Source organism: Lissotriton helveticus, chromosome 8 (genome assembly GCF_964261635.1).
Source record: "Lissotriton helveticus chromosome 8, aLisHel1.1, whole genome shotgun sequence".
Taxonomy (NCBI): Eukaryota; Metazoa; Chordata; class Amphibia; order Caudata; family Salamandridae; genus Lissotriton; species Lissotriton helveticus.
In genome coordinates, this window is record NC_136069.1 from 1,059,811,735 (window position 1) to 1,059,839,440 (window position 27,706).

The window sequence follows — 27,706 nt, forward strand, 5'->3', positions numbered from 1 at the left end:
TGTGGCTAAAAAATTACTAAAAGGGGAGGAGGACACATCCCCCTCCCTCTGCTGGTATCTGCTCCGGGGACCCCGATGACGGGGTAAGATACAAAACAATGTCACTAGGAGCCCACCCCTGTGACACTGTGATTCCCTGCCCAGGAGAATGCGGGCATAACCTGCCCACACTCTCCAGGGAGGAATTCCACTTTACTCACTGCTTAGCGGGAGCACCTAAAACAGCTGCTCCTGCCAGGCGATATCAAAGATAAAGTGCAGACTCATGCCAGCACCCTATATGGTGCAGGTTGAGGACCTAGCGGGGGCAGTGGGGGCCGTCAGTATTCCCCCCGCAGCCCCCAACGTAATAGATTGTGGGTTGCCCGGGTGGGCACCAACTAGAGGCCCTGGGGTATGGGGTCCCGGGGTCGTAAAGGCTCGGGTGGTCTCTCCTGCTGCCTTTATTTGTAAGGAAAGGCCCTGGGGGATGAGTTCCCCAGGCCGCAAAACCTCGGGAAGGAGGGCTGCAACCCTATGCCAAATATTTTCATAAAAAAGGCCCAGGGATGGGGGCCCAGAGGCCTTGGTGGCTCAGGGAGGGGGCTGGGTGCTCTCCTCCTATATTTTTTAAAAAAGGTCCTAGGGGAATGGGGTTCCTGGGGCCACTAGTGGCCTGAGGAAGGGGCCCCACTCCCCCTCGCCTTTTTACAAAATGATGGCCCATGAGAATGGGGTGTCCTTAGCCTTTCCAGGCCAAGGGAGGGGGACCGTACTGTCCCCAACCCTTATAAAAATAATAAATGGGTGTCCTAGGTGGTCACCAGGACACCCATAGTAAATTAATTTATTTTTTGAAAAGGTATTAATAAATGAGCAGGAGGAGTCACTCATGTATTATTCACTGCTCCTTTGAAAGAGTGCCCCATAATGCCCAATGGCTTTCTTTCAATTTAAATTTGTTTTTAAAGGTTGATGGTGCCCCTAGAATAGGAAGGAGCATCACCAAGCCTTTTTTAATGTTGGGGGCTGGAGGGAGTTCAGTAGCCCCCCCAGTGCCATTAAAATGAAAACAGACTTCTGGGTCATTAAATCAATGATACCGTGAGACGTTACCTCTTTTTTTAAAAGCACTCCTAGCTGGAGCTCTTCTTTCAGCTGGAGTGTAAGACCCTCTTTTGGTTGTTTTTATGATTGCATTTTCTGGGTTGAAAAATGTTTTTTAAAAAAGAGACATGTTTGTATTAGTTAAAAAAATAATAACAATATGTTTCTGGCTCTTTATTTTGGCATTTTTCACCTAAAAATGTAATAATAAAAGCTATGTCAAAAGAAAGTGTCACAGAGAAGTTTTTTATTAAAATGTAATTAAATATTTATTTAGATAATCAATATTAATAAACATTGCATTGTTTGAATTATTGAATATACATTTGGTTAAAATTATCTGAATTTTTGAAGAAAGATGATAGATCTGTTTCATGTATATTGATATGCTCACCCTTTGAAAAAGCCAGTATGGTCACTTTTTATATTTTGGTGTTGCAGAAGGATGTGTGTGATGTAGGGTTGGCTGCTCTCAGGCCAGGCCTTGTTGCCAACCGTATGCCATGCAAAGGACCTATTTGCTGCCTGTGAGGGACTGGCCACAGGGCCACAGGCCAGGACCTGTAGCGGCAGAGGTTAGTTTTACATATGGTAATAAAATATTACTTTACTGTAAAATAAAACCCATGAAATTCACTGATAAACCAAAGGTTAAAGTGATGTTATAGTAAGGTGAACATTTCAGTGACAACATAATGTTTTAAACAAAAAAACACTGAAATTCACCAGTTATTGTTATCTGTAGTAACCATGGACCTTATTTAGATCTTGGCGGATGGAATTCGCAGTCACAAATGTGACGGGTATCCCATCCTATGTATTACGATCTCCATAGGATATAATAGGATCGTAATACTGTGGACGGAATATCCGTCACTTTTGTGATGGAGTATTCCCCTCAGCCAAGATCTAAATCAGGCCCTATAACTCATGTCCTAAGATAACTATAACTTGCACCCTCGCCATGCACAGCTAATTACCCTACATATTAGATACATCTCTCATGACATGTTCTGTAATATCATTGATAACATGACTCTAAAATTCGAAATGACATAATTGATGAGAAAACTGTGCATGGCGGGGTTTTAAAGGGAGTGACCCCCATTAAAGTGTATGGAGACATTTGGATTTTGATGTGGTTGAATACCAGTAAAAAGAGAGTAACATCCACCAAATGTGAGTGTCTTGACAGATACCCTATGTGTCCAGTATGTGATCAGCAGTAATGTCCATTATAATTTCATTGATGATAAAAAATTGGGTGCTGCTGTTGCTTGTTGAGTTACTTCAAATCCACAAATCCTATAGGACGCTGTCACAAAGACAACATGAATTTATCAGTGACTTCCATCAATGATGTCATATGAGATGTCATAAAGGATGTTTTTTAGCTTATCATTAGTGATGTAATATGTGCAGTCAACAGTGCATGTAAGGGGTGCAAGTTATAGTTAGTTCAGTGAACTATAACTGGCGATTTTCAATGATTTAACAGTTTTAAAAAGTTTTTTCTTATCTCATTGCAACACCTAACTATAACATCACTTTAACACTTGTTTATATCCGTGAATACATTCAAAATACATATATGTAGAGTTAACAATAGCACATCTATACTAAACTATATATATATAAATACTTACCTTCATGATATTGTGATAGTCAATATTCTTGCAATTACATTTATATAGAAAGATGTTTAAAACACAACATTCATGTGCAATACCCTTGTGGGTAACGCAGTAGATTAATTATCTGTAAGACACTGCACAGGATTTGATATTTCAAAGCAGAGGAAAGATGTAAGAAGTTGTGATCTCCTCTCATTCAAAGCTGTAGTTTCCACTCAAATCGAACCATCAAATTAGATAACCTTTTGTCATGAATTGCACTTGGCTGACATCTGATGTTGGCCAAGTAGACTTGGTTGTTCTCTAGTTTCAAGGTCCTTTGGACCTTACAGGAGATTTGTATATACATGGTTATATAGGTAATGCTCATTGGGGCTTTCCCAGCATAACATAATTAAGCAGTAGAGGGGCTGTCCTTAAACTGCTTCCTTGTTACATGTCAAGACAGCATTCCAACAGACATTTTTATTTTGATGGGCTCTAGTGACTGGGACATCTACAAATATTCCATCCAACACCTTTGTGTTTCAGCATCACAACCTAAGTGCATGGGCATGCCCAAATGTGGGTTCCATGCTCACTGTGCCAGAAGGCTCAAGCTTATCTAACAGGCCAAACTTAGTCTGTCAGGATTTCAATGAGAGGAAGGCAAGGAAGGAGGCACAAGGGCAAGACTGATTCTACCAGAGAAACTTAGAAATAGCAGGGAAAGATTTGAGACTGTGGACGTCCGGCTCTAGGCTGCTGGCTCACACAGAGACTCAGGCCCTTATTTATGAGAAGTAACTCATTGCTGCATGAGAACAGCGATGTGTTCTCAGTGCGCCCTCCTGCGACATGATGGATGCGTCATATTTACTGTATCACACATCATGTCGCAAGAAATGACAGATACGTCAGTATTACTGATGTATCTGTCAGGTCAAAAGTGATGCACTACTTGGGTGTGTCTGAAAACAAATGCAACTCCAGCAATGTGTCCTTTCACATGGGGCAAGCCCCATGTGAAATGGCATACGAAATGGCATACGTCAGTCTTATGCCTGCTGTGAGGCAGGCGGAAGATATTGATTGATTTTACTGCACCACTTCTAAAAGGCTTTATGCGAGGTTACACCCACCCTGCATACATTATACCTGATGCAGGTGTAATGTAGCGCAGTGCTTTACAAAGTGACGTATCTGCTTAGAAGCGTCACTTTGTCCATCAACTGTTGTTTTTGCATTTGTCACCCCGAGTGGGATGGGTATGCTCAGACGTGAGTCCCATGCTCTCCACACCACTGGAGTCAAGCTATCCTGGCTGAAGACGGCTGATATCCAGAAACCGGTCCTAGGATGCTTGATTCCGGTCCAGGAAAGACATGGCTTGGTAGTTCGGGCTGGACTGTTCCCATGAGGCACAGGGTCAAGGCTGGTTTGCATATGGCCATGTCTGAACTGGGGTGGTGTGGAGTGCAAAAAAAACGATGGATTTAGGCCCAGATCTCTGTACTGGGGTGAATGTATGACATTGTTCTGCATTCTGTCCATCAACTGTTGTTTTTGCATTTGTCACCCCGAGTGGGATGGGTATGCTCAGACGTGAGTCCCATGCTCTCCACACCACTGGAGTCAAGCTATCCTGGCTGAAGACGGCTGATAGCCAGAAACCGGTCCTAGGATGCTTGATTCCGGTCCAGGAAAGACATGGCTTGGCAGTTCGGGCTGGACTGTTCCCATGAGGCACAGGGTCAAGGCTGATTTGCATATGGCCATGTCTGAACTGGGGTGGTGTGGAGTTAAAAAAAACTATGGATTTAGGCCCAGATCTCTGTACTGGGGTGAATGTATGACATTGTTCTGCATTCTGTCCATCAACTGTTGTTTTTGCATTTGTCACCCCGAATGGGATGGGTATGCTCAGACGTGAGTCCCATGCTCTCCACACCACTGGAGTCAAGCTATCCTCGCTGAAGACGGCTGATAGACAGAAACCGGTCCTAGGATGCTTGATTCCGGTCCAGGAAAGACATGGCTTGGCAGTTCGGGCTGGACTGTTCCCATGAGGCACAGGGTCAAGGCTGATTTGCATATGGCCATGTCTGAACTGGGGTGGTGTGGATTGCAAAAAAACGATGGATTTAGGCCCAGATCTCTGTACTGGGGTGAATGTATGACATTGTTCTGCATTCTGTCCATCAACTGTTGTTTTTGCACTTTGTAAATAGGGCGCAACGTGGTGCAATTTTTTACGCTGCCGCTACATCACCAAAAGTGACTCAACAACGGCACAAAAGTGATGCAGGGGATCATAAATAAGCCCCCCAGAGAGCCAACAACAAGCACTTTCGGGTCAGGGCCAGTACAACTAGCACAGTACCATCTAGTTCCTATAAAAGAACTACAATCTAGCAAGATGGAAGCTGGCAACCTTATGTTTGTTGTATGCATCCTGCTTTCGCAAACTTTGCCACTGTGTTGCATCCTTCAGGTTTGTTTTGCTCCTTCCCTGGTTCGTGTTTCCATGGTTTCTTTCTTATCTTGCCACCATTCCTCAGTTTGGGTCCTACTCTCCAAGAACATTGGGCAGTAGTTCCATCGCTACTGCTGTCAATTGACAAACTGGCATTGCTACTGCTGTCAATTGACAAACTGGCCACAGGGTGCTTCCTGGTGCCTTCAGGGCTCATTATTGCCATTTCTTCTGAAGTACCCAGTGAGTCCAAACTACCTTCTCTTCCTTACATATACTTTCATGTGTGTTATCCAGGAGGCTGCTCCTACTATAACTTTACCACCTCTCAGGAAGTCCTTGCACACAATTGGTGGGTTATCAGCCCAGTACCTTGTTCTCCCTTGTGGGAACAGGGTAATTGCTGATGCAGTCTAAGGTTTGATGTGTTCCTGTCTAGGGGGTTAACTCACCTGACTTTTCCGGTTGGACTGTATGTGGATCTGTCCTCACGGTGCTACAGGACTCAGACTTCACCTTACAGTTGAGACAAAACAAGGCTTAAACTGTTCTGGGGTTGCTTGTTCCCAACTAGAGGGGATCTATCCTGCCAGTTTGGGCTGGATTGATTTAAATATGAATGACCCTGTCTGGAACAATGGACTGGAAAGGAGTGGGTGATTGACAGGGGCTTAAATAATGCAAGTATTCCACCTTGCCCCTTTGTGCTTTAGTGTGATACCCAGTTGTGAAAGCTATATCACAATATGCCTCCTGTGCTCACTGTGCCACAATACTTGAGCTGCACCTCACTAATCAGGCCCAATAAGTCAAAAACTAGTCTGGAGTTGCCAAGGTCATATCTAGAGAAAATCTGTTCTGGCTGTTCCACCTGGACTGTTCTTTGGACCAGGACCAACTCTGATTTGCATATTGCTGGTCTCAGTCTTGAGCGGTGTAGGGGGCAAAAAAGACCCAATGAACTGCTAACTGACCTGAACAATTGCCAGTGGTTGAGATGCAGAACCCTCTATTTACTAAGGGACTTTGACTGGAACACATAATGTAGTAAAGTGAACAGTGCACAACTCCCTCTCTCAGGCGTTCCACATAGTCCTCAAAGGTCATCTCCTCTGGATAGAAGGCCAACATGACTAACTCCCCACTCGTCTATGCCCGGTGATCCCTACTGTTCTGTATTCCCCATGTAAATATGTATAATATGTCATTTACTTTTGTCTCTTATTTCACTGTGTATTTCAATTTTCACCCTTCGCAGCACACAGCCTGTGTATGTAGCTCTTCACACCGCTGAAGAACGCCATACTCTGATCTGTTTTCTTATAAACGTGTTCCTATTCTTTATATGGCAAGTGAAGTATTTTGAAGCTTTTCTATTGAAGACAGCAGGAGCATGGCCTCGACATGGTACAGGTCCTTCTTTTGCACAAATTAATCAAGCATCTGATTTTTCTCAGATTTTTTACAATCCAAGTAACTTCTTCCCAAAGTGTTTGTCCCCTTTGTTAGGCCTCTGGTTGGATTGTGCATCTGTAAAGTGACATATTGCTAATAACGTACATAGAGTGAGCACTATGAGTCTGCCCCTTTCATCCATTGGGTTGCTCCTATCAGTCTCTTTCAACCATCAACTTCAGATTTTTTAGTCACGTTTTCGCTCAGTAATGTAGGCTTCCCTCTCACCAGCTTCATTGGGTGGTGGGGTGTATCCTTCCGCCTCCACTCTAGTTCCTGCATTGAACTGGATGGTGGATTACCTTTCAGCCATAGTCCTTTCTGTCCACTCACGCTAGTTGCATAGGTGGCATATTGGCACTTGGTGCACTTGAACTGTAGATCAGTGTCTATAGTTTTTGCTGCTAATGTGATACTTAATGGCTCGAATAGGATTGGCTCCAATCCATATTACACATTTTCTTTTCGCAACAGAGAAAAAATTGAGAAATCATATCTGTTGCTCCTAAATAGTGAATTGTGGAGATTTCATTAGAGAAATCCTATCCATGCATTGCCAATACAATAAAAAATCAAACTAAGTTTGCCCTGTTTATTTACTTATGTGTAAAACTAAGCGGCACAAGTTGACTTTGGCTCGAACGGAGGCGCATATTTGAAAAGTGGGGGGCGTGTAATTAACTGCTTTCCATGTCAACCAAAAATAATGCGAGGTAAAATTTTGAATTATGTTGGGCTCTTGTATAAATGCCATTGTCTCAAATCCATATTACACAAGCACTAAAAAATGTGCAAAAGGTTTTGCACGGGCACCAGCACAGTGTCTGCTACAGCCTTAGACTCCCTTCGACGCACTTATACGCTGCATTTATTCTTTCATTTCTACCTGAAGTGTTTCCACAGCTCCTCTTATCTCTTTACTTACTTTCTAGTATAAGCGAAAGATAAAACTGCAGTCCCTGCCTCCTAGTGAACCTGGTGACTTTTAGATGTCAGATGTTTGCATCTTGCGTTATTGTGTGTTTCTCTCCGGCATAGTTCTTGTGCACTGATCAGCAAATGAAAGGACAGGCCATGTCTGCTCCCAGAGATAAGCCACTGAGAGCAGCAGTTTCCAGTACCTGATATGACAGATTCTCAACCTCTTTTGAGTTTTCTCGACGTCCACCAAAGATAGGACCTGACAAAAGACACATTTACCCTGGGATTATCATTCATAGAATTTAATACTTATCGCACCTGTAAGAATCCTTGAAAGGTATGCTTTAGGTCTCATGGCAAGAATACAGTTTCTCTCTATTTTAGCTCTAATCTTTCCTTTTTAATTCGCCACTTAATCACAATGATATTCGCCTGTCCGCGATAATATTCACCTCACAAATGTGCAGTGCTGGCATAGAATGGGAACTGGCTGGATTCTGTTTCTAGCAGTTAATCTTATGCCAGAACCTGGTTGCCAACGGTGTTGGTGAATTATCTTGTGTCGCGGTGCAGCTATTAGGAGTGGCTTTTCATGGCCTTGTAAATGGGCCACTTTTCACCTATCACTTTGCGAGAAAGGGGCGTTGGGTGTTGCTGGGGGTGTTCTCATGCAACACCCATGGTTTCTTCCACATTCCCAGACTAACAACGTTTCATAAACCTGGGAATGCGTCAGAATCCTACGCCTCCGCAGGAGGCGCAACGAGTAGAGATACTTTTATTTCTCCTCCTTTTTTCCTCCTATGCGTGCTGAATTCTGCAGCACACATAGAAAGAGGAAAACGCCATCAAAGATTGTTTTTGTACAGGAAGGTGTCCCTTTCTGCACAACAACAATTATTCCTGCGTCGCAGGCGCCCTTGCACCATGATGCAAGGGTGCCTGCGTTGGCGCATGGCAACCTATTGTGCGCCAGTGCAGGGGAAAGGACAGGGGTGTGTTGTATTGTTGTAAATACTACACATCCTTGTGCTTTTAAAAATTTGCAGCACAGCGCAGCAAAATGACTTGTGGCGCCGGGCTGCATCATATTGGTGTAAATGAGGCACTAGGTGGCTTATTTATAAGTCCCTTGCGCTGCCGGAGCATTATGTTTTATGTGATAAAAAGTGACGCACCAATCGCACAATGGGCTTGTAAATAAACCCCTAAGTGCCCGAATTATTGAAGTGTTGTGTTGCCCTTGAGTCACGCAAGATAACACAACACTAAAGTCATTTTTACCAAGCCATGTAAAGCCACTTTGCACAGCCCTGCAGTGCAAGGTAAATCTGGAGTAACGCAAGGATGCACAAGTCAATGCTTTGTGTTAGTCTGCCTCAGGAAGGCGTTCCATAGGTGGGCCGTGGATGTTCCCACACTTCCACCCATGGATTTTAGTGCATTCCCAGATTTACCATGAGTGGTGATATGGGAATGCATCAAAATACTATGCCTTCCCAGGGGAGGCGCAACGAGAAGAAATATCTAAATTTCTCCTAGTTTGTTCCTCTTTCTATGTGTGCTGCATTCTTCAGTACATATAGAAACAGGAGAAAGCCTTGGAGTATAGTTTTTGTACAGAGAGGTGTCCCTTCCTGCACAAAAACACTCCTACCTGCAATGCAGGCATCCTTGCACCATAACGCAAAGGTGTCTGTGTTGGCGCTAGGCAGCCAAAAGTGTGCCAGCACACGAAGAGGACATATATGCACCATATAATGTTTAATATGGTGCATTCCTGCCCTCTCCCTTTCATGCAGTGTAGCAAGGTGCCTTGCTGTGTTGCATTGTGTGAAATATTGGTAAATTTGCTCCAGAGGTGTCCCTCCCTGCGCAACAACAATCATCTCCGTAACACAGGCCCGTGCACTATGGTGCAAGGGTACCTGCATTGGCGCATGGCAGCCAATTGTGCGTCTGCACTGGGGAAAGCATAGGGGTGGATCGTATTGTCGCAAATACAACACATTCTTGTGCTTTTAAAAAGACATAGCTTGGTGCAGAAAAATGGCTTGAGGTGCAGCACTGCATCATTTTGCTGTAAATGAGGCACTAGGTGGCTTATTTGCAAGCCCCTTACGCTGGCGATCCTTCTCTTTCTATGTGATAAAAATTGATGCACTGGTGGTGCAAGGGGCTTGCAAATAAGCCCCTAAGTGCCAGAATTTTCAAAGTGTAGTGTTGCCCTTGCATCACACAAGATAACACAAGTGAAATACAACACTAAAGTCAGATTTACCAAGCCATGTAAGACCACCTTACGTGGCCCTGCAGTGCTTGGTAAACCTGCGTTAATCTGCCCCAGGGAGGCGTTCCATTGGTTGAGCTTGGGTGCACAAGAATTCTGTCTCAAAGGTATTAGGGCCCTAGACTGTAGATTGCATGTCTCTCTCTCTTGAAGCCTCCCTATGCCTCCTCCAGTTAACTAGGGAGTTGGGGAAAGTTCCAGCAGCGCTAGCAGTGGTCCTAGGCTTTCATCCAACTTCCATGGGCTCCAGCCCACAAGTATGTTTAGTCATACTTATGTTTTAATGCTATGGGCTTGATATAAATGTTGGGGGATCAGGCCCCACTGCTGTATTTTCAATGGTCTTCCAGCCAGCTGATTTGGCAGTCCACCAGCTGTATTTAAATGTTGGCGGGTCATGGGTGAAAGACCGCCACAGCCCGCCGCCTTTGTCAGAAATCTTTGTCCATGTCGATTGCATCATAGGCAGAAGCAGCTGGTGGAAGGACTCCAGCCAGGAGTCCTGCTGAGCTGATTATGATGTGACTTTCTGTTGAAGCAACTGTGGAGGGAATCCCTCCTACTCTGAGTTGGCTGAATCGAAAGAAATGAAGTAAAATTTACCTTTTTTCCTGCTTCCCTCTTCTGTTTCCATCTTCTACCCCATCGTTCAGGTTCCTCCTTTGCTACCACGACCCTACCATGATGTCAAATGACTCAGTTGTCGCTAAGATCTGAAATAAGCTACTTGAACAATTGTCTTACTATGTATCGTGTTTTGGCAATTGCTGTAGCTTTGTGTATGTCTGCATTGCTTTTACATGCAATAGTTTTCTTAGGTGTAATGCAGTAGTGTTCATTTTCCAACGGTAAAGTGAACACACCAGTATTGACACTTAAAAACACATTAATGTGGTTCATGGGGGTGTTGTGCTAGTGGTGCCTGTGGGTGGGTATTCAATAGTGTGTGATTCTTGTGTGAGTGGCATGTAATATGTAAAACAAAGGGATATAACACATTGCCTACATATGTTAGTCATGCAAACATGAGACATTAATTAGTTGTACTTACCAGTCTCCACTCCACCAGGAACTCACTCTGTCAGCGGACCAATTTTAGGACACTGCCAGCTTCCGGACGATTTTTGGCCGACATCTATTCCAGGTACGGTGGAGTCGGCCAATTCGGCCCGAAATCTGGGAGTCCTATTTGAACCCAATCTGCAGCTTGATGCCTCGGTGAATAGAACCATAGCGGGCTGTATGGGCTTACTTCGTGCCTTACGCAAGATCTTACCGCTCCTTCCTGAGGAGGTAAGGGCAGAAGTAGTGCGCAGTTCTATTCTTAGTCGATTAGACTACTGCAATGCACTACTTTTGGGAGCCCCAAAAACACTGATTTTAAAGCTGCAGAGGGTTCAAAATATGGCAGCTAAACTGGCCCTATCCCGCGCTCGTTCTGCCTCTTCTTCGGGTGCTTTAGCAGACCTTCACTGGTTGCCCATCCAAGAGAGAATCTGTTTTAAGGTTCTCTGCCTTTTCTTTAAGGCTTTGCATGGACAGGGACCGACCTCGCTTCAAAACCTCTTCTCTTGGTACTGCGCTGCCAGACCTTTAAGATCTGCCTCTGCGTTCCTAGTCACAGTTCCTAGGGTCAATAGAGTGAGGATGGGCGGCCGTGCGTTTAGTTTCGCGGCTGCCACACTCTGGAACACTCTTCCGCTGGCGCTGAGGTGCACACAGGATTTTACCCCTTTTAAAAAGAACCTCAAAACTTTTCTGTTCCCTAAACTTAGGTAGTGACAGTTGGCCAGCAGGATAGTTGCAGTCTCAGCGCCAGGATACCCTTGGGGTGGCAGCCGCGCTTAACAAGTAAATAAATAAAATAAATCTGAATCGGCATCACTCAAACCCACTGGTCTGAAAGCTAGAGAGTACTGTCAGCCAGCAGAGAAGACCGCTGCTGCAGTGGTCTACTGTCTATTGCTGCCAAATCTAAATATGGCAGGCGGACCGCTGTCAGTTTGACAGAGTACTTGGGACCGCTGCCACGGCGGAACAATGGTAGTCCCACCAAGATCCAAATGAGGCCCTTTGGAAGGTTATATTATTTCAAAGTCAATAGTATCTCTTCTTTGCACCAATACAAATCATATTTTCCTTTTAGGTGCAATAACACTTAAAAGGGGTACTTGTTTTAAGTACACCTGCTTGCTATGATGCACCTGTACTGTTTATTTATTTATTTATTTATTTTTAACACTTATAAAGCGCGCTAATACCAACCGGTGTCCTGGCGCTGAAGTGGTAATTCCCTGAAGTTAAGAATCCCCGGCTAAAGGGTGAAAAGCCATGTTTTAAGGTGTTTTCTAAACGCTAACAGATTGGTGATTGATTTAAGGGACAAGGGGAGGGAGTTCCAAGCCTTTGCTGCTCCTTGGACAAAACTCCTGCCCCCCCAGCGTGCCTTCCTGATCCGAGCTGTTTTTACCAGTCCCATACTGGCAGACCTCAGCTGTCTCTCAGGTCTGTACCTGGAAATCCTCTTGAAGAGACACTGGGCCCAATCCGTGCAGTGCCTTAAAGACAATGCAGAGGGCTTTAAACATAATCCTCTTTCGCATTGGGAGCCAGTGCAATTTCTCCAGTTCCTTGGTAGCTGAGGCAAATTTAGGCAGACCTCCAATCAGGCGAGCTGCCGCGTTTTGAAGGATTTGCAGCTTGTTCAACACTGCCTGTTGGGCCTCTAGAAAAAGACTATTACAATAGTCGAGGCGCGACAGAACAAGTGCAGTCACTACCGTCTTTTTGCTTCCCTCCGGTAAAAAGGGGAGCACTTTCCTGATGGTTTTCAAGAGCCAAAATATGGACGAGGTCAACGCCATAACTTGGGGTTTGAAAGAGAGTTGGCTATCTATGATGACTCCCAAATTTTTTACCTTCTGAGCTGGAACCGGCGGGTCACCCATATCTATTGGCCACCATCTTGGACTCCAGAGATTTGAGTTGGACCCAAAGACGATCACCTCAGTCTTGGAGGAGTTTAGTTTTAGACAACTTTTTGCCATCCAAGAACTGACCGCAGACATACATTCCTGAAACCTGGCTGCCACCCCTAGCTCTTTCTCCGGATGCACCGAGACCACAACATGGGTATCGTCTGCATACGAGGTTAATTCGAACCTGAAGGCTCTAATCACCGGAGCAAGAGAGGAAACATAGATATTAAACAAAGTGGGGCTAAGGGAGGATCCCTGGGGGACCCCCCCGGGGAGTTCGAAAGGTCTTGATTCGATGTCCCCCTTAGCCACCACTTGTACCCGGTCTTTCAGGAAGGCCTTCAAGATGTTAAGTGCTCGCCCCTGGATCCCGCAGCCCTCCAGCCGGTCCACCAGCAAAGCATGGTGAACCGTGTTCTATTAACATTTTCTGCTTTTCGGCAGGGTTTATACAAAAAATTCAACATTCGGGTGTAAGGATATTTTCTTTTTTTGTTCTTTTTTTGTGTCATATGTGTGCAAAACTATTAGCAAAATTAACTGTTGCACCGACTTGCCAAAGCCAGACCTCTTGGCTTTGTTAAGCTGGTAAAAGAAGACGATCTGTACAGAGTAGAGACTTTGTAGTTTCTTGACTAATGCTGCTATTTTCATAAAACGAAATTCAAATGTAAGGATTGACTTTGATGCAATTAAATGTTATTTAGTCAAGGTGAGAGTTATACAATATGGTTCATGACACTCCAGTGTGCTAGTATCACAAACACACTTGAACGGAGGGAGTGTAACTTGGTTTGACATTGAATGCAGTTTGGTTTATACACTAGTAACACATTTAGGTCCGGATCTCTATTTGTCCTTTTGTGTATTATAATAAAATACAGTGTATGCACTTGACAATGTCTAGCTTTTTTGTGATTAACACTAGAGTTTCATATGTTTTTAAGCACTCTCGATATTGGTAGATTAGTCACTTAGACACTTAGGGGGTCATTAGGATGGCGGGCGGACTTTGCCCTCCCGCCATCCTCGTGGTAATAGGGACCGGCCGCCATAAGGGCGGGGGTCCCATCACCAGCATTAGGATCCGCCCGCCACAGAGGAGGGCGCATCCCGCATTCCTACCATTGTGGCGGGCGGTGCATGGCAGAAAAGCATGCTGTGCACTTCCATGCACAGCATGGCAGGCACCGCTTTGCCGCCACGGAAAAGCATTGAAAAATGCCCATCATAATATGGCTGGCGGTGTCTGATAGACACCGCCACCATATTATTCCTTTTCCGCCCCGGCCGCAAGGTGACCAGGGCGGAAAAGCGGCGGGCGGTCTTTCCGTCCGCCGAGGTCCCCCCCGCCATACTAATATGGCGGCGGGGAAAACTAGTGTGGATGTCGGGCGGATTGCCTCCGCCAGGCCGGCGGTGGCTACCGCCAGCCTGGCGGAGGCAATCCGCCCGACATCGTAATGGGCCCCTTGGTTTTAACGTGATTTCCTATTTAGTCAAGTGGGATAAGCATGACGAGATTCTAGGGTGCAAAAAAGGCAGTGCTTAATTTGTGACAGAAGGAGAGTCGTGCACAAAGTTCTGCACGGAAGCTAACAGCTGGGGCAATTAAACATCGGCTTGCGAAATACCATAGCTGGCCATTTTAATACCACCTCATGCCCCATAATCCTCTACCAAATATTCCCTCCCCCTTTATCTCACTCTTGCAGGTTCCAGCTTTCTCCTTCTGTGATGTTTGTGCTGTCTTTCTCTTCCTCCGTCTTTCTGATCTATGTCATTTCTCTCTCTTGTATTCTGTTAATAAATGATGCAGGAAAATAAGTGACAGCCCCAAAAAATACGTGCTGTGCCCCTCACTGGCAACCACCGGCTCAAATTAAGCACTGTAAAAAGGTAAACATCCCATCCACTCTCCTTGATGTTCCATTCCTCATTTAAAGAGAGATATTCCTAATGGAAGAGCCAGCATCAGCTCTTCTGTTGGCTGCGATGCCATCAGACGGCCTCCTAATTTAGGGTGGTTCCAGGTAGGGCCACCCTTAGGCATGGGAGAGCTGGGGCCTGGTCCGCGGTGCCAATATTCTGAAGGGCACAGCAGGGAGCTGCCTGACTTAATGTTATACAAACAGCAGCTTGTCCATCTTACTTGGTGTCAGTCGGGTCCTGTTAAAGACTTTGTTATCAGTCCTTAATGTACCTCAGTGTAATTGTTAGCGCCTCATCAACCCCTTGCTCTCCTCCAAACTTCCTCACACCTCCTGCCGTCACACAGCGACAACCCCCACCTGCACAAAATACACCAAATTTTCTTTCCATCCAGGGCGCTGTCCTGGTCAGCCTGATCTAGGACTGGCCATGGTCCTAGGAAAGCAAACACTAGGAGATAATGAACAGAGTGCTGAAACTTTTCAGGCACTCATCCGCAGTCACAGATCTGGGTTTAATCCATCATGTTTCTTTAGCTCACTTCGCCACCCCAGTTCAGACCCAGCCATATGCATATCAGTTTCGACTCTGTTCCTCATGGGAACTGTGCAGCCGAAACTGCCAAGCCAGGTCTCCCCTGGACCAGAAACAAGCATCCTGGGGCCGGTTTTGGGGTAACACTCCTCATCAGTCAGGCTAGCTTGAATCCAGTGGCAAAGTTAGCAAGTGACCCATGTCTGGACATACCCTGCCAAATTAGGGCAAGCAAAGCAAACACAAGGAGATGATGGACGGAGTGCTGAAACGTTTCAGATACTCACCCCCAGTCACAGACCTGTGTTAAATCCATCGACGTTCTTTAGTTCACTTCAACACCCAGTTCAGACCCAGTCATATGCAAATCAGGCTTGACCCTGTACCTAATGGGAACTGTCCAGCAAGAACTGCCTGATCCTAGGATGTCATTTGTGCAGGAATTTGTGTGGAGTGGGACAGTCAGCGAAACTATAGTAATATAGCACATACGTATTTTAAAAAGTCGTCCATGCACCTGGAGAAAACTCCCAGCAAGTCAGGAGCATTTAGTATTTGAGTCCTGGAACAGGAGGCCCATTTTGGGGGTCTACTTTCAGTACCCATATTCCCCAAGAGTAGCTCATGTCATGCTTGTGGAGTCTCTGTTGAAAAATCATCTTGCTGCTCTGGTGGAATTCCGTAAATTTGGCAGCTTGACTGCTGTTAGTACATCAGAGGTGATACCTTCGCAATATTGTTGGTTTGTTGGTCAAGCCATACAACCTTACATGAGCAATAATGTCTTCTGTTTCCCTCTACCATATTTGATATGGGCTTCCCAGCTTGACAACATTTGTGGGGATATGAGCAAATCACGTTATAATATTTAATTATTTTTACACAGAAATTAAAATAATGCAGAATGCAATAAGGATAAAGATAGGATTTGAGAGTAAAGATAGGATTTGAGAGAAAAGCATACTAGGAATATAACTGGTTTAAAAACATTAATTAATTGTGTTTCCAACAATTGGGAGAGGTGTGTGGTTACTGTCTCAGGAGTCATTGGACTGACGCCAGCATACAAACAAGCAATCACCGGAAGAGGTTTCAAACATCTGTTGTCATCTTCTGCAACACTCCACTGCCTATTCCCATCCATTCCTGGTTAGTAAAGAACATTTGCAATCACATCTCAGACATTCCTTGGTTAACTTCAAGGACTGATGAAAAAGTAGACTGAGATCCTGTATTGCATTACACTGTAGACCAGTTTTGTTTTAAACTTTCAATGTTACATTAAAAAAGCTGGGCTCAGACTTTAGATTTTTATTAGATTGTCATTGAGAAATGTTAATTAATTAGGTGCAATTTTCAATATTTAACAGCTATATGTGCAGTGAATAACATGAAATTTAAGAGAAAATTATACTCATTTTAAATGTGCAAGCTGCACTAGGCAGCCATAGTTATTAGTATTGGCCGTAGAAATGCTTAAATGCAAGTTTTCTTTTATCTACAAGTGAACTCGATATTGCTGAAATATGCACAATGCAATTTAGAAACTTCCCCTTAATGTGACATGCTTAGAAATGTTTGTCATAACTGCAGAATGTTCAGGTTTTAATAAATGTATTATTTTACTAAGCAATGTATTATTTGTAATGATTGAACTTCCTATTCTCACCATATTTCAAGCAGTACTTGAATAGAAAAGTTATACATTTTAAAACAGTATTTCTTGTTCGTATTAATGAAATGCATTTCTAAACAGTATTTTGCATGCTGATGTTTCTCTTTAACATAGTTAATTGTGTATGCGATGAAACATTAGAGTGTTAAAGTGGGTTGGATGCCTATGGAAACGAAGGTTTATGAATAAAGAAGCCACACACGCAAGATGTCTGTAACAAACTTTGTGATAAAACTTAGTAAGCTGCATGTTATTTTGTGGGAAGGGAAGAGCTGGACTCACTCTCAGAAGAATGCTGATACCCGATTGGATCCGAGAAGGTGAGACCTGCTACACATTTTGCAACATTATTTTTGCCTTTTTAGGTCTCGGCTAGCCGCGCGGAAGCGCGTCTCCGCCGAGAACCTATTGCTGCCGTGTCTGCTTCCCAGGAGACAATCCTGGCCACGCGCATGGCGATTTGAAACTGTCACGCGCACGCGAACGCGCGCCGTGGCCAGGCGCTGTCTCCTGGGAAGCTCGAAACACCACACACGCATGCGCATACACACAGACACACACACAAGCGCCCATGCACGCACGCACATACATACAGAGACACCCCCCCACATACATACACACACACACACAAGTGCACCAAGGCCCCCCCTCCCCTCCCCTCCCCCCTCCCCGCCGCCGTCACCATCACCCACATACATACACACACGAGCATACACACACACACACACAAACAAGTGCACCAAGCCCCCCCAGCCCTTTTGAACTTACCTGGCCAATCTCGGGGGACTCTGCTCTCAGCACGCGGCGCGCAACAGGAGCCCCGGGCCGCGAGACGCATTGACTCCGCCTGCCTCCTCTTCCGGCCCGGACGCGGCCCCGCCCCCGCCCCCGTCACAGGCGACCTTGCCTGACTTCCGGTGCGGCCGCGGCGGGATTCCGGGGGCATTTTCTGTTGCTCCCCTCCCCCCTTTTGCTCCTGCTGCTTGTTGTATGAGCAGCTGTGTCTGAGAACCAGAGGGCATTGAACACAATGCAAGACTGAATTAATGTATAATGAAGTGTTGCTTCATGTCTGTATCAATTGTACCCCCACCACACACAAGCTACTTATTCTCCATACTACGCTGCATGCCACTTGTATGCCTCTGTGAAAGATTTTGTTTCCTTCATATTATTCGCCTCGTTTTCTTATGGGAAGAGTAGCTGTTTATACACTTGATCCTTGTGCTTGCCACTGCCAGGGATGTCTCGGCGTGGCAATCACTGATCAGCAGCTGAGAACGACATATAAAAGATTCCTCTGCAACCGAGTTTCCCTTTTGACTGCCGTTTCTCAATCTAGCTTGCTTGACAACAATGTGTGGCTGCGGGGACCCTGCCGGGACAGTTTCTTCACGCGGGGAACTACACCTTGAGAAATAAATGGCAGCCAATCCGCTGTCTTCGACCGGGTCGCATCCGAGACGGGTTGCCATGGCAACAGAGACAATGGCCCCCTTCTCGATGGTTGCAGAGTGGTCCCATGTTAAATAAACTCGGCTGAATCCGTAATAGGATTACGTTGTGCTCCCCCTCCCCATTTTCCTCTGGAAATTCCTAAGCGATATTGTGTTCAGCACAGGATGCGTGGAAAGGGAGCGAGGGAGGTGCCTGTCTTGTGCGTACAGCTGTTTTCTTACTAACCCTCTATTTTCATCCAAGACACTCAACAACTGAGAGAATGCGTGTGTGTTCGTTTTTGTATGCTTAGGTTTATTTTATGCCAAGAACTTGAATGTGTTATCAATGGAGCCCTCTTCAGTGACACGTTGTACGCTTCACAAGCTGGTGGTGAAATGCACGTTTCACTTGGTGATTGGATAGTCTGGGTACCCACGGTTTTAAGTGGACCGGGTCTTAATGGTGCTGACCACCTGCAGTTTTAAACAAGCAATTGCAATGCAACAGGTCTCACATTTATGCGAGTTTGAGCTATCGGCATTGTAAATGACAATGCCTTTTATTAATGTTTTGGTTTTTGAAACATAAAGAAAATGTATTGTTATTTACAATTCTAGTAGCTTAAACTCGTGTAAAATGCGAGACCTATTGCATTGCAAATGCTTGTTATGTTAGTGAGTGTTCCTAGTTAAATGCAGTGTCATTATTTTGTGGACTTTAACCTGCTCGTTTTTTTCTGATCATTCTCCCAGAGATTCTTTCCTTGTCCCTTGTCAACAGCTGCGGCTACTGCTGCTGCTTCTGTTCATCCTTTACTTTACAGCTTGACTTCTGACAGATTGCTTCTGCAACTGTATGATTGATTGCTTGAATTATCGAGACTCATCTGAGTTCATGAACTACTCTTCATTGGAGGTTCTGCTGCTTCAATTTTATTCATCAGCTTTATGCTTTCTTTGTCTAACTCTTTTCCTTTGAACTTGAACTCTTCATTAGTTCCACTAACTTTAAATTCTGATCCTGTTCTTTAGAATAGTTTTTTTTTATGGACGGCGCTTTATGCTTTATTTGATTATTGTACGAACCATCTGAGATGTCTGTAAACATATTCAATTTATTGACTAACTTGAATAAAAATAATAAAATGATACTTCCTTTACTTATTTCTTAATGATAAGTAAAACATTTAAAAGTATTTCAAACTCTCAACATTGACTGAATATTAGAACTGTTATTGTGATTTCATTTATGATGATGAAATAGTTCCTTGTTCAAAACATGGTTTTAAAAAGCTGTCACCTGTAGCGAGTGGTACTTTGAAGCCAGCACCCTAACAGGGCTTTATCCTGAAACTCATGATAAGAAATGGTTGAACAATATTATTTTAATTTTGCCGCATCTCCGCACGATCAGCAGTATTTTTCCATAACACCGTTATAGCCCACTGCAGCACTCTATCCTGCTCAATGAAACCTCCTCCTTTATGTAGAGGTCGGTAAATAAAAGGGCCCATAACAAGAAGCCAGGCTTTATTGGCTAGTATAGCACACTGTAAAAGGCTGTACAGAGATTACTTAATTCTACAATACAGTGTCCTAATTTAGAAAAAATATCCCAGGAGATAAAGTGGGTGTAAAACATTTCCATGCCACAACAACATGCAGTTATTGACCGTGGTAGCCATAGAAAGAGAGTATTAATGCAACACAGCCCCTGCTTCAACCTCGGCCAAAGTTCTGTGCTCCAGCACTTTACCAGGACAGACAGAGAAGAAAGTGTTGTGGTGAGTTCCATCCACCCTCCTGCAACTCCTTCTTTGAGCACATGTGAGTGACAGTGGGAGACAAAGACTACGGATGCCTCCTTTGTGACCACCCCCTACGTGCATGTCCCTACCCCGAAAGAAGGTGCAGAGCCTGTAGGTTGCAGCATTGGAATATTGAAAGCAGCAGGCCTTTCCTAATATTTATAGCACACTGCCACACCCTTACTTTGAATGGCGCTTCCAGCATTCCACTGCAGTAGAACAGCCTGCATCAGAGAAGGTCACCAGTTATTAAAAGCCATGTCCAATGGATAGGGTATTCAAGTAAGTATCATGTAATTGCTAGGGAGGGCTCAGAGGCAGATGTTGACTCACCATTTGCACTTCCCCATTTACCCATAAACCATAGGAGTACGTGGAAACTGTGTCTACTCCCACATAACCTCTTTGGAAAGGTCGCTATAGAGCGTACCCTTTTTTAGGCCCCATAAGGAGATGGGGCCTGTAGAGATTGAAGAGCTATAGTAACTTTTGCAAAGTGGTTACATGGGTTACTGAGATACACCGGCTTTAAGCATTCCCTATGAAGGAACACAATACCTGAACAAAATCACCTTGTCCTTTAGCCTTGTTCCAGAGCACGCGCAGGATACCAATCCCTCACTGGGATGTATACTTTCACCTAGACCGAAAGTGGTGCGGAGGCTTTTGTTTATGAAGCACCTTGACACCCCACATTTGTAAATCTGTTTCAGTATTTGCAGGATTCATTGCAAAAGGTTTAGAGCAGGGGTCTCCATTCTTATCTGTAATTCAAGCTACTTACATTCATTGAAAATTATCTACAGCTACTAATATTATTGGAGACCTAATAGTTACCAAATGAGACAAGCTTACATTAGTGTCCACCATTGTCGTATGGCTTATCCTTTCCTAAGTAAAACTGTGCATTTTTTGGACAACATAACCATCAGAACTGTGTGAGACTGATTCAACTCACTCCATCCAGATATGTTGGCCTAAGTCCTGCTAGCTCACAGTGCACCGTCTGTACTCCTAGCCTTGCAAGGTAACAAATGGATGTGCAACCTCACAACATGGCAACCCTGACTCCCCAAGGAAATTTGGGGAACAGATCTAGAACCCTTTTGCTTAGTTACTTAGTCATACCCGAAGAGATACACAATAACTACACAGTATTTATTGAAGCATTGTGATTCTTTAGTAAAATACTTGGGTTGCAATAATCAATAGAAGGAAATAGAATAATGTGATTAGCATTGCTAGAATGCTGAAAACGATAAATGGTTCAACCAGTGTTCTGATTACAGAGAATATGCGCTTGCATTTAAGTACTGTAATACTTTGTACTCCTACTTAGCGCATTCTAACCTATCATGTCTACGGTGAGTGAATCTGCTAAATCCCTGTAGGGTGATCTAACTCTCCATTACCTGTGGGTAAGTGTCATCAAGCTTCCCATCTTGGTGGAGTGCCGGGCAGCATCCCTCACAAGAGGTAAACAGGAATCAGCTGTCTTGGAATTCCGGGATGTGGGTGACCTCTCAGCGCCAGCTAAATTCTCCTCCTTCAAAAACATATGCTTGATGTTGTATATGTAATAACATCATCCATATAACCATGCCGAAGCAACAGTCAGGCCACTATTGTTTATTCTATTGTGATAGCTCTGTCGCTGATGGGCCAAAATAAATAACAACATCCTGCATGATGAACTCAGCCCTTGTACAGAATGTTCAAGGTGTTTTGATAGGGTGCCTACGAAGTGGCAGTGTAAGCAAAACTGAGTTTGAAGAATATTATCCTTCATGTGCACGTAAGTCATTGTGTTTAGGAAGAAAAGGCAACTTAAGGACGTGAGCATGTAAAAATGGCATTTCCATTTGAGCCTAATGTAAAAATGTGACACCATATACAAACATTAGCAGTAGTGATCACTTCAGCACATCAGGCACGGTTGCTGAAAGGAACGTTAAAATGCTTTGTTAATGTGGAATGCCTCTACATGGGTCATACATAATAGCCATAGCTACAATGCCCCGGGAACCAGGTTAATAATATTAGTTATACGTCTCCCCAACACTGTTTGATTTTTCACCCAAATATCAGCATTAAATATATTTTGGAAATTCAATAATTTTTCTCCAAACACAAATTCATGAGATCTGAAAATATACACATTTCCGTTTCGAATAAATGCTTTTCAATTTTGATATAAATATATGAATTCAACCAAGCAATAGCTTGTAATTTAGTTAACTAGGCTGCACTACAAAAGCTACTTACAGGTACCTGGAGAGCTACCAGTAGTTCACAAGCTACCCTTTGAAAAACCCTACTTTAGATCTGTTATGACTTTCAACTGCATCCAAACAAGACTTACACATTTTGACCAACTGGGACTGTTTTGCTTTTTTAAACTAAAAGACACCTATATTTGAACTAAGATACACTAAACATTAGATTGAGTGAGATTTCAAGGAATAATCTCACGATATTGTGAATGTTTGTTATATTTTCTTGAAAGACTACAAGCCTACAATTTAACTGAGGCATTTAAAACAATAATTGCACTTTATGCTCTCTACTACTTCTTGATTTTCATGTGACTTGTACTTCCTTTTGAAACTGTTCTCTTCATTTAGCTATATGTGGTCAGCTTTTGTATTAATGCAGTTGCTCCAAGAAACATTGAACCTACTATATGCGTCTAATGGTATCTTCTTCTTTTTTGTAGGTACTGACCCCTGTACAGATTAAATCGATATGCCAGGCTATCGTAGAATCTGGAAAACAGTATTCAAAGAAAAAGAGGAAGCCATTTCCTCTCATGTACTCTTACTATGGAACAGAATATCTTGGTGAGTAGAAATCCATCATATAAATTATAAGCTATAATGTGTCCTTTTTTCATATGATCGACCTTAAACGTGGACAAACACTGGATATTTCAAGTGGGTACTTCTTTGTCAAGTTGGTACTTCTAATATCAAAGAAATGTTGTTCAATGCCCAAATGTTAACTGTGTTCTTTCGCTCTACCTCTTAGTTCCACTCCCCCTGCCCCCCCAAAAAAAGAGGGGAATATGGTGACACAAATTTACAGGTTACATAGAGAAATAATATATGGTCTCCAGGAGGCCTTTAATTTACAGGCTCAGGCATCGTATATCCAAGCTACCGCTCAGGTGACAAGGAATGATGTACAGGCTTGTGCCTCACTCTGGAACAGTTAGATTACACAAATCGTATGAGTATTAACTTTGGACTGGAAAGTAACCTTCAAATTGCTCAGCTCTTACATACCGTTAGCTTTCAGACAGCAACATTATATTCCTGGCATCACAAAACATACAGGCCCAGGCACACAATTGACTCAGTCCTCATGTAACACATGCAATACATGCTTTGGCTTTGAACAGCAAAGCTGTCCTTAAGGTTTAATAGAATCGACTGGTCCATGTATCTCAGATATCTGACGTATCCCTGATGAAGCGTGCAAGTTACACATTTGGGCCTCAGATATCATGACTAGCTCACAAGTTCAGGTTTCAGACAGCTTAGCAATTACTCAGTTACACACACACCTGGTAATCTGAAGCAGTAAACCACATTTATCCCTCAGGGAATAGTGCTAAAATGAAATAAAACATAACATAGATCAACCTAGTGAGGTACTCAGGATCACATGGGTGTCATTGAGGAACTGACCTCATCCCATGAAGCAGAACATCTTTGTTGCTTCTCTGATCTCCACACTGTCCATTCTTGGATGGATGCGGCATCATGGAATTTCAGTATTTAGGGCCAGATGTATGAGCATATTTTGCGGTTGCAAACGGGAAATCGGTCCGTTTGCGACTGCAGAATTGGTCTGGCCCATGTACAAACACTATTTTGCGACTCTGTAACCAATTACCGACTTGCAAAATAGGGTTTGCGACTCGCTATTAGGTAGAGAGGTGCCAAGGGTGTCTCTTCCTAATATCAAGTCCAAATGGTATGTACCATTTTTTTGCAACCGCATTTGCGCAAAATACTCACAGTTTTCCACCTACTTTTAGTAGGTGGTAAGCCACTCGCAAATGAGAAGGGGTCCTCATGTGACCCCTTCCATTTGTGAATGAGTGCGAAATTTTTTTTTTAAGAGCAGGCAGTGGTCCCAGGGACCACTGCCTGCCCTTAAAAAATGAAATAGAAAAGTTTCATTTTTCTTTTTAAATGCATCCCGTTTTCCTTTAAGGAAAACGAACTGCATTTTTAAAAAAAAGCCGTATTTCAAAAGCAGTCACAGACATGGTGGTCTGCTGACCCCAGCAGGCCACCATCCCTGGGAATGCCAGCCATTCCCAATGGGGTCGCAAATTGCACCTACCTCATGAATATTAATAAGGCATGCAATTTGCGACCCCATTAGGAATCGCAAACAGTGTCTGAGACACTGTTGTACATTCCATTTTGTGAGTCGCAAATTGTGACTCGCAATTTGCGACTCGCAAAATGGAATTGTCGTACATCTGGCCCTTAGTGTCCCTTTGGTTATTTTCTTCTGTTTTATTAGTTTCAATTAGGTCATAAATTGAACTTTTGCATAGTGAATACAATTTATGCAAAATCTCTCATTGGCTCTGTCTCTTTTTTGTCATCCATGCTTGTGTTATCATGTATTTTTTGCCTTCTCTTTCTGTTTTTTTCTCTAACTCCTCTCTCTTGTTGAATTTGACTCTGATCTCTGTATGATGCTATAAAAGGGAGGTTTCCTTGCGACTGGAAGCTTTCTTAGTAGCCCCCAAATGCATTCTAGACCAATTTGTACAAGAATCACGACTACAAAAAAGAACAATAGCTGGTAGAAGTAATAGGTTAGTAAATAGATTGTTTAATTTAGACTAGGGAACAGTCGGTATGCAGGTCCTTTGACTTATTGGTCTGGCCTTCGGCATGTCGTTTGACTCTATGTCATAATCTAATATATTTGTCAAATAACAATATTGTTACCATTTGAGGTAAGTGAACATGGTGTGCGCTTGAGGCCTAAATATTTAGGGGTCGATCAGGATGGCGGACGGAAGAGCCACCGCGGCCCTGGAGTAGGCGGAAAAAGCCTTTTCCGTGTCCGCCTGCCGCGGATACTCCGTCCGCCATATCAGGATAGGAAAACGTGTCAAATTTCCGTCCGCGACGGAAAAACACGCTCCGCCGGCCAACTACACACGACCACGCGGCGGACGGAACACATCCAAACGCTCCGCCGTACGCACTGACGTCGAAGACCGTCCCCCAAATCAAGATGGCGGAAAACACACATAAAACCGCTGCGGAAAAACAACCTGTCTTAACACGGCGGAATCCCCACAGCGAACATAGGTGACACAGCCGAGATACCCACCGCAAGCTGACCACCACCATGGACCCGGCGCTACACGCTTTCCCGATGCTCTTCGCGATCCACCACGTCCTAGTCATGGCCTACTATGGACGACGACGCAGGTAAGGTACAAACCATTGGCTGTCTGGAGGGGAATACCAGCAAGGGACGTGACGTAGGGAGGGGGAGTGTCATGTTACCGAAACCACTGATGAGAAGCATATACGAATACACATTAGCAGGACGCAAGCAGGAATGACAACGACAGACCACGAGACTTGATAGACTACCTTTATTGTCAAATAATAGGGGTCAAATCACAGTGTATGCGTGAACATGGGCAAAGTGGGCACCAGAGCAGGTACAACATAGCAGGTAACGAGAGGGCAGCATGCAGTATCAGAGCATCAACAGGGCATTGTGCATTACAGAGCAGGTACATCAGAGGCAGGTAACGAGAGGGCAGCATGCAGTATCAGAGCATCAACAGGGCATTGTGCATTACAGAGCAGGTACATCAGAGGCAGGTAACGAGAGGCCAGTATGCAGTATCAGAGCATCAACAGGGCAATGTAGAGTACAGAGCAGGTACATCATAGGCAGGTAACGAGAGGGCAGAATGCAGTATCAGAGCATCAACAGGGCATTGTGCATTACAGAGCAGGTACATCAGAGGCAGCACGTGAGAGGGGCTAAGTGCATCAACAGTCCATTGCACAGAACAGCTCCATCAGAGGCAGCACGTGAGAGGGGCCAAGTGCATCAACAGTCCATTGCACAGAACAGCTCCATCAGAGGCAGCACGTGAGAGGGGCCAAGTGCATCAACAGTCCATTGCACAGAACAGCTCCATCAGAGGCAGCACGTGAGAGGGGCCAAGTGCATCAACAGTCCATTGCACAGAACAGCTCCATCAGAGGCAGCACGTGAGAGGGGCCAAGTGCATCAACAGTCCATTGCACAGAACAGTCACATCACTGGCAGCACATGAGAGGGCAGAATGCAGTATCAGAACAGCAACAGGGCAGTGTGGCCAACAGAGCAGGTACATCAGAGGCAACATATGAGAGGGGCAAAGTGCATCAACAGTCCATTGCACAGAACAGCTCCATCAGAGGCAGCACGTGAGAGGGGCCAAGTGCATCAACAGTCCATTGCACAGAACAGCTCCATCAGAGGCAGCACGTGAGAGGGGCCAAGTGCATCAACAGTCCATTGCACAGAACAGTCACATCACTGGCAGCACATGAGAGGGCAGAATGCAGTATCAGAACAGCAACAGGGCAGTGTGGCCAACAGAGCAGGTACAGAGGCAACATATGAGAGGGGCCAAGTGCATCAACAGTCCATTGCACAGAACAGCTCCATCAGAGGCAGCACGTGAGAGGGGCCAAGTGCATCAACAGTCCATTGCACAGAACAGCTCCATCAGAGGCAGCACGTGAGAGGGGCAGAATGCAGTATCAGAGCATCAACAGGGCATTGTGCATTACAGAGCAGGTACATCAGAGGCAGGTAACGAGAGGGCAGAATGCAGTATCAGAGCACCAACAGGGCATTGTGCATTACAGAGCAGGTACATCAGAGGCAGGTAACGAGAGGGCAGCATGCAGTATCAGAGCATCAACAGGGCATTGTGCATTACAGAGCAGGTACATCAGAGGCAGGTAACGAGAGGCCAGTATGCAGTATCAGAGCATCAACAGGGCAATGTAGAGTACAGAGCAGGTACATCATAGGCAGGTAACGAGAGGGCAGAATGCAGTATCAGAGCATCAACAGGGCATTGTGCATTACAGAGCAGGTACATCAGAGGCAGCACGTGAGAGGGGCTAAGTGCATCAACAGTCCATTGCACAGAACAGTCACATCACTGGCAGCACATGAGAGGGCAGAATGCAGTATCAGAACAGCAACAGGGCATTGTGCATTACAGAGCAGGTACATCAGAGGCAGGTAACGAGAGGGCAGCATGCAGTATCAGAGCATCAACAGGGCATTGTGCATTACAGAGCAGGTACATCAGAGGCAGGTAACGAGAGGGCAGCATGCAGTATCAGAGCATCAACAGGGCATTGTAGAGTACAGAGCAGGTACATCAGAGGCAGCACAACTACGTGTCCCTACCAACCCGTCACAGGGACCACAAGAGT

The 27,706-nt window shown here is 44.6% G+C and overlaps 1 protein-coding gene across 1 annotated transcript in view; it reads left to right on the forward strand.

Annotated features, from left to right (window-relative positions):
- Positions 1 to 27,706, forward strand: part of LANCL3 (LanC like family member 3) — a 215,961-nt gene that overhangs the window by 49,009 nt on the left and 139,246 nt on the right. The window contains exon 2 of the mRNA XM_078656120.1: positions 22,924 to 23,047. Within this exon, the coding sequence (XP_078512246.1) occupies positions 22,924 to 23,047 (124 nt within the window). The remainder of the gene's footprint in view (positions 1 to 22,923; positions 23,048 to 27,706) is intronic.